This window comes from Grampus griseus, assembly GCF_964374135.1.
Source record: "Grampus griseus genome assembly, chromosome: 1".
Lineage (NCBI taxonomy): Eukaryota > Metazoa > Chordata > Mammalia > Artiodactyla > Delphinidae > Grampus > Grampus griseus.
The window spans coordinates 152,905,508-152,922,506 of NC_139017.1; the positions used below are offsets into that span (position 1 = coordinate 152,905,508).

The 16,999-nt window shown below is 54.5% G+C and overlaps 2 protein-coding genes across 2 annotated transcripts in view; both read left to right on the top strand.

Annotated features, from left to right (window-relative positions):
• Window positions 1–5,923: 5,923 nt before the first annotated feature.
• On the top strand, window positions 5,924–10,553 carry FHL3 (four and a half LIM domains 3). Its single transcript, XM_082680741.1, has 6 exons — window positions 5,924–6,155; window positions 7,885–8,058; window positions 8,147–8,321; window positions 9,185–9,354; window positions 9,476–9,662; window positions 9,793–10,553. Exons 1-6 carry the CDS (start codon window positions 5,940–5,942, stop codon window positions 9,945–9,947), a joined length of 1,077 nt encoding a protein of 358 aa, XP_082536867.1. The 5' UTR covers window positions 5,924–5,939; the 3' UTR covers window positions 9,948–10,553.
• A 3,748-nt stretch (window positions 10,554–14,301) lies between these two features.
• SF3A3 (splicing factor 3a subunit 3) overlaps window positions 14,302–16,999 on the top strand; it is a 28,744-nt gene continuing 26,046 nt past the window's right edge. Inside the window, exons 1-4 of the mRNA XM_082647211.1 lie at window positions 14,302–14,493; window positions 14,775–14,822; window positions 16,125–16,177; window positions 16,284–16,389. Coding sequence (XP_082503337.1) covers window positions 14,398–14,493; window positions 14,775–14,822; window positions 16,125–16,177; window positions 16,284–16,389 — 303 coding nt within the window. The 5' untranslated portion in view covers window positions 14,302–14,397. The remainder of the gene's footprint in view (window positions 14,494–14,774; window positions 14,823–16,124; window positions 16,178–16,283; window positions 16,390–16,999) is intronic.

Consider the following 16,999-nt stretch of genomic DNA (forward strand, 5'->3'; position numbering starts at 1 on the left):
AGTAATGACTGCCACTTGGCATGGTGCCCTGCGTGTAGTTGGCATTTAAGCACAGATTAATCCTCCCTCTACTCTTCCTCCCCCACGCTCTGTAGCAGTCACTCATTTTACCTTCTGCACCCACAGACCCATTGCCAGGCTTGGGGTCACTAGGCAAGTGTTTCTGGGCAATCTGAAAGCGGGTGTCTGCTCAGCTAGGAGGCCTGCACGGGCTGTAGGCAGCCCAATGGGTAAGAGTGAGCAATACACCAGAGAAAGAAGGGAGTTTTCTCACTGGGGGGAGGAGAGCTTGTGGTTACAAGCATCAGAGAGTGATTCAGCACCCAGAGGAAACCATGAGAGTCTTGCCACTCATCAGTCACCCAGGGCCTCCTTTTGTAAACCCTTCCAAGGTGAGAGAACAGCTCGGAGACCCTGAACAAGATAAGGAAGCGGAGTGGGGGGGCGGCCTCCAGGGTGAGGGAAGAGACAACCAGATCCCACTCACCCAAGGCCAGTCAGCCAGCGCTCAGGCTCTGCTTCCAGCCCCGGTCAGACACACCTGTTCCCTGAGAGAGGGGGGAGGACTGATGGGAAACAGGAACAGGGAGTCCATGAGGCTGATCCCTAGACCTGCCTGGGGCACGTCCACGTGGGTCAACGGAAATTAGAGCACGCAGGGAAATGCGAGCCTACTGGGGAGCTGGAAATGGGGAGGGGAAAGGATACAGCCCCTGCCCTACACCAGTCTCCCTCTCTCAGGCTGGGCCAAGTCAAAAGTCTCCTAACTTTTCTGGGCCTCCAGACTCCAAGTCCAAGAAGCAGAATCTTAACACTTGACCAGGAAAGAGAGTGTTGGAGTGGAGGGAGTGTCCCACATGTTGAATACCTACTGTGTGCTTTCATCCAATCCTCGCAAGAATGCTGTGACACAGGGAGTCCCCCCCTCTGAACAGATGACGGACTGAGGCTTCAAGAGGTTAAATGACTACAGAGGCGATAGAGCCTAATGATTAAACTCTTTTTTTGGCATAAGGTGCTTTGACATTTGACTGTCTGGATTTGAATCCAGGCTTTTCTATTGTTAGCTGTGTCACCCTTGGCAGGTTACTTACTCTCTCTGTGCCTCCATGTTCTCATCCTTAAATCAAGGATAAAAATACATATTTCACAAAGTTGTTGGAAATCAAGTGCATTAATATATGTAAAGTGCTTAGGCAGGGACTGGTGCAAAGTAAGAACTCAGGAAATATTGGCTCTGATTCAGGCAGCTCATCGGAGATTCAAGCCGTGAGTAAAACCAGAGACCCCAAATCACTTTGCTGTACAGCAGAATTAACACAACATTGTAAATCAACTGTACTTCAGTTAAAAAAAAAAAGACCCCCCCCCCCAACCCTACCTTTGATCCAGCACCTTCCTTACTCACTCATAACTCCTCCCTTTCTGAAGGATGCTCACCTTTGCCCTCCCCTCACCCCAGAGCAAACCCCTTCTTGCCATCTCCTCCAGCCAGGCAGTCTTCCCTGCACTCCCCTGGGCTAGGAGTCTCCTACGCCTGCAAGGCAAATTCCAGAGCAAGGCCCACCCATGGGCTGGCTGTGCCCTCCCTGGGCTCCAGATAGCATGTGCCTGTGGTCCAATCTGGGGTGTGGGAGTCCAAATGGAAGCAGTGTCCATCATTCATTCATTCATCAGATATTTATTACGTGCCAGACATTGGAGTAGGTACTGAGAATGCAGTGGTGAACCAGAAGTCCGCAGTCCCTGCCCTCATGACACTTAACCGTTTAGGCATCAGGAACAACAATAATAAGGAATTAGTTAATTTTGAAAGGAAACCTGACCTCAAGTGTGACTTGGGACCCAGAAAGGTAGGCGTGTGATTCAAAAGTGGGAGAGGAGGGTACTCAGCAGCCCCAGCCTGGGAGGGAATGAGTCTCTGCTCTGAGAGCTTGGCTGGACCCAGCCTGTGGGATGGGAGAGCCTCTGTGGGCACCTGAATCTCTACTCTAGACTCTGAGGAGGTTATTTCCAGGGTTGGTTTGCTGTCTCTTGTTTTGCTAACAGCACAGCAGAGCCTCCTCCTCCCTCCCCCACCCTTCCAGATCGAGGCTATTTATTCCTAGTGACAAGCCTGAGGATCCCAGGGGCGGTGGCCTCAAGGACCTGGAGGGGCCTTGTGTCCCTGGCAGACGCCAATCCTCCCGCCCGGGCAGGGCACAGGGAGGAAGCCAGAAGGTTGGAAACTGTAGAGGTCGGGGAGGACTTCCCTCCACCGCCCCTGCAGCGCCCCATCCTTGCACACTCCTCACACCCCTTCCTGAGAAGCTCAAAAGTCATGGGGCCAAGGATTAGGGTCTCCCCTAGGCCTCAAAGGTCAAAACTGTTCCTGGGCACTGTGGAGACCAAGGGAGGATTTCTCTGTCCCACGATGCAGCTGGAGGTGAGGAGGTGGTTACTTCTGTCTTCACTACTCAGGGTTGTGGAATAATGCCCTTTGAAGGTCAAGGCCCTATAGAAGGGGTCCTTAGACTTCACTCCTTGTTTCCAGAGAACACCTTCGTTCCCACTGATAGGGCCGCGACAGCAGGGTCAAAACCACCCCCTCCAACAGGCTGGAATAAGTCCTCTTTTACAAATTTGGGCAGAGTGTGATCCCTGGGGGTAAACTGCGAGGGGGAGGGGACACGAAAAGGGCATGAGGACCCTCTGGGTCCCCAAATGGACCTTGGTCGGCTGCCTCCTGTATCCCTTGCCTGAGACTGAATACAGCTAGCCGCTGGGGACTGGGGTGGGGGGAGGTAAGGAGAGTGGGGAAAGAGAGGGAGGACAGCAAAAGCTGCAGGGAGGGGACAGGGGCGGGGTCCTGGCCGCCCACGAAGGTTGGTAGAGCCAGGTTAGGCCCGGCGGGCCCAGGGGGCTGGGGCAGGCTCCAGCCTTAAAGGGAGGTGGGGGCGGGGTCTGGCCCCCAGCCTCCAGGACGAGGGCCGGGGGCGGGGTCCGCACCCCGCGGGCAGGGGAGGCCGGGGGCGGGGTCCGGGCGGGGCGGGCCCCCGCGCTCACTTCCTCGGGGAGGGCTTGGGGCCGCGCTCCCGCTTGCCCACACAGTCCGTGCGCCGCCGGCAGCCTCGCCGGCAGCTAGCTCGGTCCCGCTCGGCCCGGCCCGCAGGTAGGAGGCGCCGAGGGACGCGGCCCCGGCTGCCCGCCACCCCCCGCCCCACGCGAGCGCCGCGCTCCGCTCTCGCCGCCTGCCTCGAGGTGAGCTCCCCGCCGAGCCCGGCTCCCCATCCCGGCTCCCGGCCCCCGCCCTCTGGCGGGAAAGGAGAGGCGGCCAGCCGGGGGTTAAGGGCAGCCGCGGCCCCCGCCCCCTGTCCCCGCCTGGGTCCGGTCGCGGGCGCAGGGAACACGCTAGGAGGCGGTGGCGCGCGGGCGCCGAGCCCCGGGGGTCGCCCCCGGAACCGTACCGCTCCGGGCGCTGCAACGCCAGTTAGGTGGGGCAGGGGGCCAAGTTTGAAGTGGAAAAGCGAGAGTCGAGAGAGACCGGGAGGGTTCGAGAAACCGGCTTCCAGAACGCCCGGTGGAGCAAGAGACCGAGACAAGACAGGAGCGGCGAGCTTAGACAAGGAGGCTGCGGAGATACCCGAAACAGGGACAGAGACTTGAGCGTAGAGTCACCGGGAGGCAGACCCGAGGCGTAGGGTCCGACCCAGGTTTTGTGGAGCGGAGCATTTTAGGAAGAAGCATGCCGTGACCCCAGACGTGCTGTCAGCCCTCTCCAGGGCCTTGGAGGGTTCTGGGCAAATGAGGGGCCCCGAAGCTTAAGCTTCATTAACCTTGTGGTAAACCAGCCTCTGAGAGGCCTAGAAAGACATCCAGAGACTGGAGAGAGACACGCTCAGGCATACAGAGATGCTAAGAGATAGAGAAGGGCGGTGGGTAGGGACCAAGACATTCCACCCTTTAGAGACCCTTGAGGTGCCAAGACTTGGGCAGACAGTGGTAGAAATCCACAGAGGCTGCCGTGGGGAGATAGCCAGTCAGAGACCCAGAGACACGGAAACATACAGACAGCTGCTGAAGTGTACAGACACAGACGTGCTGAGTGGAGCAGAGCTAGACGCCAAGAGACAGATGTCATGGAGGGGCAGTGACAGTTTTCAAGACAGACCCCGCGGGACTCAGGCCTGAAAGATTGGGAAGGGAGGATGTGGGGAAACAGAAACACTGGGCCAACTGAGCCCCCGTGAGGCAGAGGACCTGAGACATGAGACAGTAAGACTCGAAGGAGCCCTACGCACTCTCCGAGACAGCCCCAGCTTATTTTTAAACTCAAATCTTGGACGCGCTGCTTCAGCCCTGGGGGACCCGGGGTGAATGAACTGTTCCTCTTCTGTCCCCAGAGCAGCTGCTGGATCCTGCTTCCCACCCCCTTCTCCCAAACCGCTCTGACTCCCAGGCCCCATGGCGGGGGCGGGGAAGAGAGTGGAGAGTTTGGGGTGGATGCCTAGTAGCAGGGGTGAGGGTGGGGGGAGTTTGATTTCTCCCCTCAAGTCCCCTGTCAACTCCTGGAAGCTGGGGGAGGGGTCTGTTCTGATCCTGAGTCACAGCTGTGGGACCTGGCCAGGGTCCTCCTGGACAGGGGGGGGTGGAGGGGGGCGAAGGGGTTGAGCGGTTGGCATGGGTACTTGGAAAGACTTCTGGGTGTCTTCCAGTCACAGGGCTGGCAGCTGGGGAGAAGAGCCAGGCTCTTGTACTAGTGATATCATCCAGCATCTCCTGTCCCGCTGCTCTTAAACGCTGACCACCCCGTCCACCACCATTTCTGGGGAAACAGGAAAGGGCTCCAGGCTGGGAGGCAAGGGACCTGAGCTCTCTGATACCTGAGTGACTTTGGGCATGCCCCTGCCCTGTCCCTGGCCTCTGTGCTCAGCTGTAAAATGAGGATGATACCCTATCCCGCCTGCCCTTTGTGCGATCTGATAGATGGTGGGTGGGTGGGAAAGCGCTTTATGAGAGGCAAAGCAGCATGCAGGTGTGTACACCTGTGTACCTGTGTTGGGGGTTTCAGAGTTATGCTCACTGGAGTCAGACTGGCCCCACTGGTCTCAGTGAGCCCCACGGCCTGGGCCTCTTCAGCTCCCCCAGCAGAACTAGGGGGTTCCCTTTTTGTTCTCTCCCTGGGCCCCCGCTGAGAATGTCAAGGTCAAGTCCCAGGCCAGCCCCCTGACCCAGGCCTGGCTGAGAAACTGTTGACTGACCCCCGTATGAGTGAGGGGCTAATAATAAAACACTAAGAGCTACCATTTACTGACTACTTAGTATCTCCCAGGTGCTTTCCAAGTATCATCACATTTAAGCCTGGCAACAACCCTAGGAGGTAGGAGGTAGTAGTAGATGGGGAAGCAGGCTCAGGGAGCTTAAGTGACTTGCCCAAGATCACCCAGGTTTATATTTCACAGCTCAAGCCTCTACACAGCACATGCCACGGCCATTATCCAGCCATTTTGAGCTGCAGGAGGTTCACGGGGAGGGGTCAGATGTGTGTGTGGGTCAGGTGTAGGCAGGTGTGTGTGTTGGGGGCAGCGGCCAAGAGCCATCTGGCAGATTGAGCGCTCTCCCCCCAACCCCCCTACCAGCCGTGAAGGAATACAGGACTGGCTCCCTTTAGTCCCCCAGTCCTGCCAGGGAAAGGGGGAGGGGGGAGGGGCAGACAAAAGGCAGAGACAGGTGGGCCTTGATAGTGCCCTTCACTCTGTCCTCACCAGAGCCCAGCTGGACAGACTAGGGGATTCTGGGAAAGAAACAGAAGCCACGCCCATACCCTATTTGGGGTGCCCCTGTCTCAGAGTGGTGACTGCCTCCCAGTAGGCAGGTCTAGGGCTAGTCTGGACCTGGGAAGATGACAGAGCTGTTGGGGGCCAAGCCAGGAAGGAAGGAAGGGCCCAGGTCACTCATGGATGGATGCATGGCCACACTCCACCTGTGTGGCCCCCACTGCCCAGTGGCTCACAGCTCAGGCAACCCTCAGATGTTGCGCCAGAGGAAACCCAGGCCTGAATGGCGAGGAGCGGACTGAGGTGGAGGGATACCCTCCACCCTCCAGCATAGCCCCCAGCCCAGAAGTCCCGGCTCTGAAGACCCCGACTCCTGGCGGCCTCATGTCCTGGCCTGGGGTATGAACTGAGTGTCCTCCCATCGTACAGAAGGGCAGCTGTGGGTTCATGAGCCACCCCTTCAGAAGAGCCAGGCCCCCTAGGCTTGGGGCGTCTGCTGGCGCCTGGAGTCTGAACTCCAAACCAGAGCCACGCTTGTTGGCTAGAATTTCCTGCGGGGGGGGGGGGGGCTGAGAAAAGGAGGGCTTCGCCTTCAGCATGAGCAAGGCCAGGCTCTGGGGACTGCCAGTTACTGGGGTCTAATGTGGAGGAGTGTGTTGGTGGGTTCCTTTCTACTCCTGGGGCCCATCTGCAGCTGTGAGAACATCCCCTTCCTAGGGTCCAAGTGGTTCCTCTCCACCCACCCCGGGATCCCAGTCCCCAGAGAGCAGGCTTCATGATGGAGGAGACTGGGGGTGGGGAGCTCTGAATTTGGGGCTAGAGACTGGAATCAGGGGCAGCAGAAGGGACTGGGAACCCCACTTCCTCACCCTCCCTACTCCCCAAGCTCCTGCTGCAGAGGCAGCTGTGTGGATGACCTCATCCCACAAACATGCTTTGTTCCTGAGAAAATGGAAAGTGTCTGAGGTTTGGTGGGGGGCTGGGTGTCTGCAGCAACAGCGCTCAGGGCTCCCCCTTTCCTGACTGCCCACCGTAGGGAGGCCTGATTGGAGAGGAAATGTCTTCAGTGGCTCCCACTCTCTCACCCTTCACTCCCCGGCCCCAAACCCTTCAAAAAGCTGGGGAGAGGCTGTCTCTCCCAGAGGCAGGGAGAGGGAAATAATGACCCAGGGGATGGAAAGATTCTGGGGCTTTGCCAGTCGCTGCCAGGAGTGATGACCGGCAGGAGACAGCAGGAGGCACACTGCATAACCTCCAGTTCCCCTCTCCGTCCCCAAGCATCTCATTTCCCTTTTTTCCTCCCCTGTTGGCTGGCAAAACCTGACATCTGGCCATCTGTGCTGCCACAGCTGCTGCAGGTGTTGCAGGCCAAGGCTGCCCAGGCTGGTGTGACCAGAGACCCAACGGGAGGTGGAGGGGGTGAGGGCAGAGGGTCCAGCTGGGGAAGCTTGGCTGTGTCCAGCCTGCAGGATTTCCTTCCTGCTTAAACCTAGGCTGAGCCTCTGAAGTCCTTGTTGCTGGATTCTCCTGGGAGGGGAGGCCCAATGTGATTTCTCCCATCAGCCTCCTCCACCTCCACCATTCACTGGCCCAGCATCCTTCTTACATTCCGCTGTTTCCTGGCTGGGGTTTGGGGGGTGGAGTGCAAACAGCCCCATTCTCATCCCTAAGCTTCCCACTCCAGAGCTCTGGGTATACCCCTAGGGTCCCTTCCTGGGAGTCAGGAGAGGGTGAGAGTGCTGTTCATATGGGACAGGGTGGGGTGGCTCCGTGTCCTTGCTCTTACCCCCTTGGGGCCAGTAGGGACAGTGGAAGCTAAACTCAGGCTAAATGCAGGGGCAGGAAATGAGTCATTGACCCAGGAAAAGCCCCCTGCCCCCAGTTCTGCCAGGGCCAAGATAAGAAAAGAACTTCTGCTTCCTGGTTTTTTCCTGACCCCCTCTCATCCCCAACGTTAAATACAGAAATAAACATGCAGGACTCTTTGTGTTCCCAGAAACACCCATTCCCCATCACCACCTGCTCTGACCTGGCATTTCCTATGCCTAGTTCTTGCTTTTTTTTAAATGCAGTGGGCTAAGCCACAGCCCCTCTGGGTGACCCCTGCCCCACCTTGTGTCCCTAACAGGGCTCACTCACAGCCACCATGAGCGAGGCCTTTGACTGTGCAAAATGCAGCGAGTCCCTGTACGGGCGCAAATACATCCAGACGGACAACGGACCCTACTGTGTGCCCTGCTATGACAACACCTTCGCCAACACGTGCGCCGAGTGCCAGCAGCTTATCGGGCACGACTCGAGGGTAAGGACTGGACCACAAAGGGCAGAGAGTGGGTGGAGGCTGGCAGGAGGGGGCGAAGGTGCCAGTGCCCCTGCTGTGCTCCACACAGGAGCTGTTCTACGAAGACCGCCACTTCCACGAGGGTTGCTTCCGCTGCTGCCGCTGCCAGCGCTCCCTGGCCGACGAGCCCTTCACCTGCCAGGACAGCGAGCTGCTCTGTAACGACTGCTACTGCAGTGCCTTCTCCTCACAGTGCTCCGCCTGCGGGGAGACCGTCATGCCCGGTACGTTCCCGGGGGCTCCCAGGGGCTCGTTGTGCGTGGGACTGGCATGCCTGGCATCTGTGTAGGGTTCTTGTAAGGGACTGGCATGCCTGTCTGATACAACATGGAGGCTTGGTAAAGACCTGCACACGCAGCACGTTCCTGGAAATTTACTGTGTGCGGTATCTGTCGTGCTTATTTGCTCTTGGGAGCTTAGCACGCACAGGGACTGACAACACATGATACACACCTGGGGGCTTAGCATGTTTGGCACACATAGGAGCTACGAGTGTGCTGAGACTGTCAGTGTTTGTTGTATTGGGGCTTGGTGTGTGCAAAGACATATAAATAAAGGGCTTAACACGTATGGCAACCTGCATGGCTAATAGAATGTGAGGATTTAGAACACGTGGAGATTGGCATGACTAGGATATGCCGGGGCTTATTATGTTCTGAATCTATCACGTCCGGGGCAGAACTCCGTGTGGGCAGGGACTTGCTTGCCTCGTATATGGGGTCTTTGTGTGTGTGCTCACACTATCACATCTGGTATATAAGCGCTTAGCATATACTGAGTCATCGTGCCTGTGACCTGGAGGCCTGGCGTATGCTGAGATCGTCATATTCTGGTACATGTGGGGACTTCACCTATGCCAAACCCTCAGGTCTAGTTTATGGGGGCCTAGCATGTGCTTAGCCAGCATATCCAGTGTTGGGGGGAGGTGGTTAGCATGTGCAGTAGATGCGGTGGGGATCCTGCTGCAAATGCATGGACACCACCCTGTAGCCTGTGGAAGCAGCGGGGACCCTCCTCGGGGGGTGGCAGAGGGTGGCACTCAGGAGCTCGGGACTCAGCCTCTGAGTGGGACCCCTGTTCCCCACAGGATCCCGGAAGCTGGAGTACGGAGGCCAGACGTGGCATGAGCACTGCTTCCTGTGCAGCAGCTGTGAGCAGCCGCTGGGCTCCCGTTCCTTTGTGCCCGACAAGGGTGCTCACTACTGCGTGCCCTGCTATGAGAACAAGTTTGCTCCTCGCTGCGCCCGCTGCAGCAAGGTGGGGGCTGGGCCGGCGGGGCGGGGGTGCCGAGCTCCACTGCACACAGGGGTGGGGTGAGCAAGGCTCTGTCGTGGGGTCGGAATCCCCACTCCCCCTGCTGACAGACGCCGCCCCACAGACACTGACGCAGGGTGGCGTGACATACCGTGACCAGCCCTGGCATCGGGAATGCCTGGTCTGCACCGGCTGCCAGACGCCCCTGGCAGGGCAGCAGTTCACCTCCCGAGATGACGATCCCTACTGTGTGGCCTGTTTTGGAGAACTCTTTGCACCCAAGTGCAGCAGCTGCAAGCGCCCCATCACAGGTGGGACAAAGGGTCAAAGGACAGAGTGGGTAGAGTGTAGGCAAGGGAATGGGACCTGGTACTGGGTGAGGCTGAGGGACAGGACCGCCCACCCTCCAGATCACAGAGCTAACCTCCAGCCTCCCTCCAGGACTCGGTGAAGGCAAGTATGTGTCCTTTGAAGACCGCCACTGGCACCACAGCTGCTTCTCCTGCGCCCGATGCTCCACCTCCCTGGTGGGCCAGGGCTTCGTGCCGGACGGAGACCAAGTGCTGTGCCAGGGCTGCAGCCAGGCGGGGCCCTGAGCCAGGGCTCCTGGGCCCAGGCCCTCCCAAACCAGGGCTCCAGGACTAAGGCTCCTTTTCCAAACCACCTCTGGGACCCAGCCCCTCCCCAAACTGGGGCTACCCCTGGGCTCCAGGATTCAGCCTCCCCACTCCAACATCCCCAATCTGGTACTTCTTGACCCAGGGCCCCCAAACTTGGGCTCTTACGGAGCCTCCACCATTCAAATCCCCTCCCCAAGCCTGAGCGCCAGAACTCAGTCCTCTCCCTATGGTCCGGCTTCCCCTAAATCAGAGCTCTGGGACCCCAGCCCCCTTCAATCTAGACTTCTCCCCTGAAGACTTTAGGTCTCCTATGGGTGCCTGAGAAGTCCTCCGAAGTGGACTGTACTCAGGCTTGACACTCCCCACCCCCATCCCACCGCTATTCCCAGGGATGGGGCTGTCTGGGCAGCACATCAGGGGTTCACTGGTTAGGGGGTCCTAGGGTACAGGGTTTTGCCCAGCCCTTGCTGTCGAGTGTTTTCTCGTTTCATTTCATTTCAGCTCCATTCTGCCCAGAGATGGGCAGAGGGGTGGGTTTGGCTCACCCCCCTTTCAGATTCTGCAATAAAGCAGTATGAGGAAGCGAAGGCCTCTGTGTGTTTGTCTGGGGGTGGAGGGGCAGGGAGGATTCCTTCGCACACCACGGGACTCGGAGGCTCTTCCCGACCTCGACCTCCTCCATGCAGGGCAGAGGAGGAAGCTGCCAGGCGGGGTGGGAAATCTCTCCCGAGAAAGGGGATCCCCGCGGCCGCTACTGTCCCTCTCAGGCTTAGCTGGCTTCCCCCCTGCTGGCAAAGGGCTTTTTCCTCCGAGTGGGGAAGGGAGGGGTTTGGGGGAGGTTCCGGACAGAAGCAGGGCGGGCCGACGGCGTTGGGTTCTCCGTCGGGTACAAATCGCCCCCCTCCCTTACCATCCCTCCCCAAACCCCGCCGAGCACCGGGTGCGGATCCCCAATCTGGGCCCAGACCCTCAGCCCCCCTTCCCCCTCTTCCCGAGGATTAGCGGAGGCGGCCCGGGATCCGCTCGCGGCCGCACGTTTTTTGCCAAAAAAGGCAAGGATGCAGCTGCACGCGCCACAGGAACATCTGGATCCGATTCCCGGCATGAATGGGTCATGGCCCCGCCTCCCCGTGATTCAAGGGCGGGGGCGGGAATGAGCGAGGGGGGCTATCCCCCAAAATGGGGAGATGGGGCGGAGCGCTGCTCCCCTCTCCCGGCGTCCGACGCCCCTGCCCCTGCTCTCTCGGCGGCCTGCGGTCTGGGCTCCGCGGTCCAGACCGTCGGAGCCCGACTCGTGCGCGCTGGCTGCGGCGCAGGCTGAGGCGCTCACGTACCGCCAGCGGCCTTCCCGGGTGGGGGCCCGCGCGCGGGGCGGGCGGACCCTCGGCGCCCTTTGCGGGAGGGGCCCTCCGGTCCGGCAGAACCGCGTGATTATATGTATCTCAAAAGAAATCCTCCCAGAAATCCTATGGGGCGGGCGTTTTTCCATTTCACGGAGGTGGAGACTCCACTCGTTCGTTCCCCAAAGTCACATAGGTGGATCCACACTGCCTCCCCGGCCCAATTCGAATCCTAAACTTTCTGAAGCCGCGGTTGACATTTTCTACAAACCTTTACGAATGCCCACCATGTGTGCTTATAATTAATGATTGTCTGTCGACATTTTTTGTCTCTTTCTTCCACCAGCCTCTGAGGATTGGGCTCACGCCTGCCTTGCTCACCCCTCCACTCTCAGCTTCAGGCACTTACTACATGTTCAATAAATACCTGCTGAGGAAGAGTAGTCCAAGCATAGAAAACAGCTAGTGCAAAGGCCTGGAGGCCTGAAAAAACGTATGGTGTGCTTTGGGGAAGCAGCAAGTAATTTCATTCGGAGGAAGTGCCAAGAGACTAAAACGTCAGGCAGCGGCCAGGTCATGAAACGCCGAATGCCAAGTCAAACAGACCTCACCCTGCGGGTAAAGCAGCCCGTGGAAATGTTTAAGCAGGGGTGTGAGATGATCACTCCGCTGCAGCGTGAATAATGGATTGGAGGGGTAAGATGAGCAGACTGACTAGGAGGCTAGTGCAGTGGTTCAGGTGAGAGATAATGAGACAGGTGGCAGCAGGAATGGAAAAGACAGGACTTGGTGACTGGTTTGAAAGAATGGGGAAGGAGAAGGTTTTCGGGGAAGGAAGGCATCAGGTGAATGGTGCTTAGGTGGTCCACCCGCCAAAGAGGAAAGGGATGTGCAAGTACAACAATGTGTCATTGATTTCAGGATAAACATCTTTCAGATTTAACATCTCAGAAACCCAGACGCAGCGTCTAATCAAGTGTGACATAGTTTAGTTGACAATTTTTGTTCTTTCTTTCTTAGTCGACCGTAAAATAATGGTGGCTTTAACATTGTCTCATATTCGATGAAATACAGTAGATCCCAAACCTTTACCCACCACCCACCCTACCCCGCAAAAGATACACGCGCTGTCTCCGCAATCCAGAAAAGAAATTTCTTACCTCTTTCCTAGAGGTGCAGGAAAAACTTCTGGGGAGGAGTTGTGTCCAGGGGTCCTCTCCCTAAGGTTGAGGTCTTGCTTAAATTTTTAGACATAAATATGACCCTCACAACACCCCATGAGCAGGCAGGACAAAAGTCATTATCTCTGTTATTTTTCAAACTTTAAAAAACAAAAAGCAATTCATGCTTATTGTAGAAAAGTTGGAGAATTCCAAAAAGGGAAGGTAAATCACTAATAACCCCTTGTTTTTTTATTTTTTTGCCGTACGCGGGCCTCTCACTGTTGTGGCCTCTCCCACTGCGGAGCACAGGCTCCGGACACGCAGGCTCAGCTGCCATGGCTCAGGGGCCCAGCCACTCCCGGCGTGTGGGATCTTCCCGGACCGGGGCATGAACCCATGTCCCCTGCATCGGCAGGCGGACTCTCAACCACTGCGCCACCAGAGAAGCCCTCCTTGTTAGATTATAACCTCCTAGTTCTTTTTTGTTAAGCAGGCATGTGCAAATATGCATTTTCATTTTTAGTTTTAAATGAAAAGTTTTTAAATTAAAAAAGTAATGCATGTATATGTTATGAAAAATTTTTCATGCTGTACTTTGGACATATACAAAGAAAAACGTCCCTACCATACCAGATCTTCCAGTCTGTCTCCTCATAAACAACAATGGTTTACTGTTACTTGGATATCCTTCCAGAAATAATCTCTTTGTGTATTTATTTTTATATACACTGTTGTGCCTCTAGCTTTTTTCACTCTGTGTGGCCATATTTCCATTTGAGTTCATACAGATTTTTTAAACAGTTTTATAGAGGTATGAGTTACATACCATAAAATTCACCCAATTTGAGTGTACGGTTCAATTAATTTCAGCAAATTTAATAGATTTGTGCCACTATCACCACAATCCAATTTTAGAACATATCTATCACCTCCAAAAGATTTCTTGCGTCTTTTGCAGTTACTTCCGGTCTCACCTTCAGCAGCAGGCAACCGCTCATCTACTTTCTGTCTCTTTAGATTTGCCATCCCGACAGACACTAATGTCGTTCTTTATGTCTGGCTTCTTTCACTTAGCATGATGTTTTCATGGTTCATCCATACTGTAACATTCCTTTATTGCTGAATAACATTCCATCGTATGGATACACCACATTTGGTTTGTACCTTTACCAGTTAATGGCTTTTGGGGGTTACGCCCTGTTTTTCTTGATAATGAATAATGGTGCTATGAACGTCTGAACACACGGACATACGTTTTCATTTCTCCACCTAGAAGTGGACATATAGACTTGCTTCATTTTTTTTTATAGCTGTATAGCATTTTACTGCTTGAATGTACCATATTTTATTTAACCAGTCCCCTGCTGATAGACAATTAGGTTGCTTCCATGTATCAAAAAAGAAAAAGAGAGAGGGAAGGAGGGAAGGAGGGAAGAAGAAAAGAAACCCGCTATCATCCCCATTTTACTGACAAGGACACCGATGTCTCGAGAAGGAAAAAACGTTGTCACAGGTCACACTGAGAGCCGGAGACACAAGTTCCGGTTCCCCAGCTCTCATCCATGCTCTTCAACTACTCAGTCCAGGTCCCTACCCTCCCGGCCACGCGGCCGAGGAAGCCAGGTCAGATTCCTTACTGCCAGGCTGGTGGATTTCTGTATGCCCCCTAGAGGCACCTGTAAATCGTTCGGCATCGCGCCACACACCCCCGGCCAGCAGGGGCACTGCAGCCGTCTCCATAGCACTGACTGGGTCTCCTGCGGTGCTCACTTTTCCTCGAGTCCCCGAAGAACTTCCGGCAGCCGCGGAACTTAGGTGACGCCGGACGCGCCGCTTAGGGACGCGGGCGCGCAAGGCAGCAGGAGTTGTTTCCGGCAGTGTCGGTGTTCTAGCTTGATTTGAGGCGGCGGCGGAGGAAGGAAGATGGAGACGATTCTGGAGCAGCAGCGGCGCTATCACGAGGAGAAGGAACGGCTCATGGACGTCATGGCTAAAGAGATGCTCACTAAGAAGTCCACGGTGAGTGGGGCCTGGGCAGGGGCTACCCCTGAGGCTGGGCCCCATGCCCGAGTTCAACCTCTGAGAGTTTTCTTCGGTCCTCAGACCTGCCCCGCGCCCGCCCCTTCCCGGGGCTCCCTACCCGAGCTCTGGCCTAGGTAACCTTCCCCCGGGCCCAGCGCCCAGAGGCCTCTCTGCTTGGGCCACTAAGACCTGAGCGGATAAGCTCCGCCCTTGGGCGGCCTTTCCAACTCCAGAACTCCGACTAACGGTGTCCTGTGTCACCGTTTGCCTTTCTTCAGCTCCGGGACCAGATCAATTCTGACCACCGCACACGGGCCATGCAAGATGTGAGTGCCCCGCTGTCCACTTCTCTTTGGGTCGCGATGGGCTGGAAGAAGGGGGCGGGGGGGTCACCTGGAGCCCTGGACAAAGGTAACCGGGTTGGCCAGTCGAGGGTTTGTATGCCTGCCAAAGGGTGCTTAACCACCCTTGCTCGCGTCTGTGAATGGGGAACTCTTATTCATTCTTAATTACTTGGAAAGATGCCCCTTAGAGCATTCTGTATCCCATGGATGTGCAATGAGTAGTTACCAGGAGTCAACCATTCGGGCTTAGAAGGTACTCTCCCTTCTCCCCAAAAGAGAATGCTGTGTATTACTGTTTTCCTCCCAGAACACTGTATTGAAGCATTTGAAGTACTTTTTGCCTACCACACTGCATTTTCCTAGTAATAGTTCAATTTCTTACTTTTAGAAAAGTAATTAAATTCAAAATACTGATACGTTTTTATGTTAAAGCTAAGTGGTAGGTAAATGGAGGTTCGTTATACCATGCTCTCTACTCTTGCATGTTTGAAATCTGTTTAGAAAAGAATAAAAGACCTAATCACAGAGTTTCTAATTTGGGGGAGATAATTAATATTACAAGCCCCTAATCCCTTATCTAAATTCCCAAATCTGAAATGCTCTGAAAACAAAAGATTTTTTATTTGTTTGTTCTGGTAATTGTTTAGTGGCAAAAATCTGACTTGATCTGAACAGATGGGAGGCTTTTTATGGTCTTTATCACATTTGATAAGTAATGTGTAAGTTTCACTGCAGAACTATTAACATGTGTTCCAGATTCCACTAGGGATATTGCATGCAGTACCTTCCTGAACTTAAAAATTCCAAATTCTGAAACAAATCTGGTCCCAAAAGTTTTGGAGAAGGGACTACATACTCATACCATCCTGAGTTCGAATCCAAAAGAAACTGTGTGATGTTTTATTTAGTCTGTGTACTCCTCAGTCAAGCCTTTTGAAGTAGTGAAAATCATCTTGGACCGCCCTTTTATCTTTGAGTGTCTTAGGTGGGAACTGCTGTTTACCAAAGGGTGACAATGGCTCTCTTTTATGACACTTCTAGGGAAAGTTAAATATAGGAACTTTCTGCCACCCCTCAAATCACATCACTTAATCTTCAAAATGACCTGTTTTAAAAAGTAACTAGGAACCAGTGCTGTCTGTTAAAGGTACCAGAAAGAACAAGAACTTTTAACACCATATCTCTTGAGGTTTCCCTGGGCTTTGACAAGAGAGCCTTTGTTGGTTGCTTGGGTCTAAGTTGTACAGATTGCTTCATCCTGATGGGTTTGTGTTTGCCTTTCAGAGGTATATGGAAGTCAGTGGGAACCTGAGGGATTTGTATGATGATAAGGATGGGTAAGTGACAGTCACAACCAATCCAGGAATTATTGCTTTTGAGGAGCCATGGTTAAAGGACTAAGTTTGTGTTCCGTGTTCTCTGTTTTTTTTTCTGAAATTGCAGGTTACGAAAGGAGGAGCTCAATGCCATTTCCGGACCCAATGAATTTGCTGAATTCTATAATAGACTCAAACAAATAAAGGAATTCCACCGGAAGCACCCAAATGAGGTATGACCTCAGAAAGTATTTTCTCCAAACCTGTCCAAAGAGCATACAAAGGAAGGGTGTAAGGAAAGTGGAGATTGCCACTCAGGTGTCCCTTCAAAACAGAACTCGCCAGTTAGCTGCAAGCAGCGAAGTTAGATGACATCCTGCAACTCCAGTGCTTTCAGGATCTCCCTCAGCTTTAAGCTAAGGCCATTCTCTTCCTGGGCAGCCCCCAACCAGTGACTGAGCACAGTGTGGGTACCATCATGGCCTGGTTATTTCTGCCCATTGTCAGACTCTTCTAGTGAGTAATCTTTGCTCCAGAGTTCCTCATTGGGTTGGTCAAGATTTTGTCCTATCTTCATCATGGTCTGGGCTCTCCCTGCCCAATCCTCCTCTCTCCTTTTTATCTTTAATGGATAATACCCACCCAATAAGCCACTTGCGCTCCTAACTCTGTCTTAAAATCTGCTACCTAGAGGATCCAACTAACACAAAAAGGCTTTACTCGCTTCCAGTGATCATTACACCTTCATGATTAAGTCCAGAGGCCTACTCTTTCATGAAAATTCCTTCCTAGTCTACTTTACTCCCCCAATTAATCTTTCCTATCTTTATGATTCTGTCATAT

What these genes read in the sequence shown, in the direction of transcription:
- FHL3 (XM_082680741.1), top strand. Translation starts at nt 5,940, where the DNA reads ATGGATGCATGGCCACACTCCACCTGTGTGGCCCCCACTGCCCAGTGG. An exon ending in GCCTCATGTCCTGGCCTGGG is followed by an intron (nt 6,156 to 7,884) that starts GTATGAACTGAG and finishes TGTCCCTAACAG; the next exon opens with GGCTCACTCACAGCCACCAT. An exon ending in TTATCGGGCACGACTCGAGG is followed by an intron (nt 8,059 to 8,146) that starts GTAAGGACTGGA and finishes TGCTCCACACAG; the next exon opens with GAGCTGTTCTACGAAGACCG.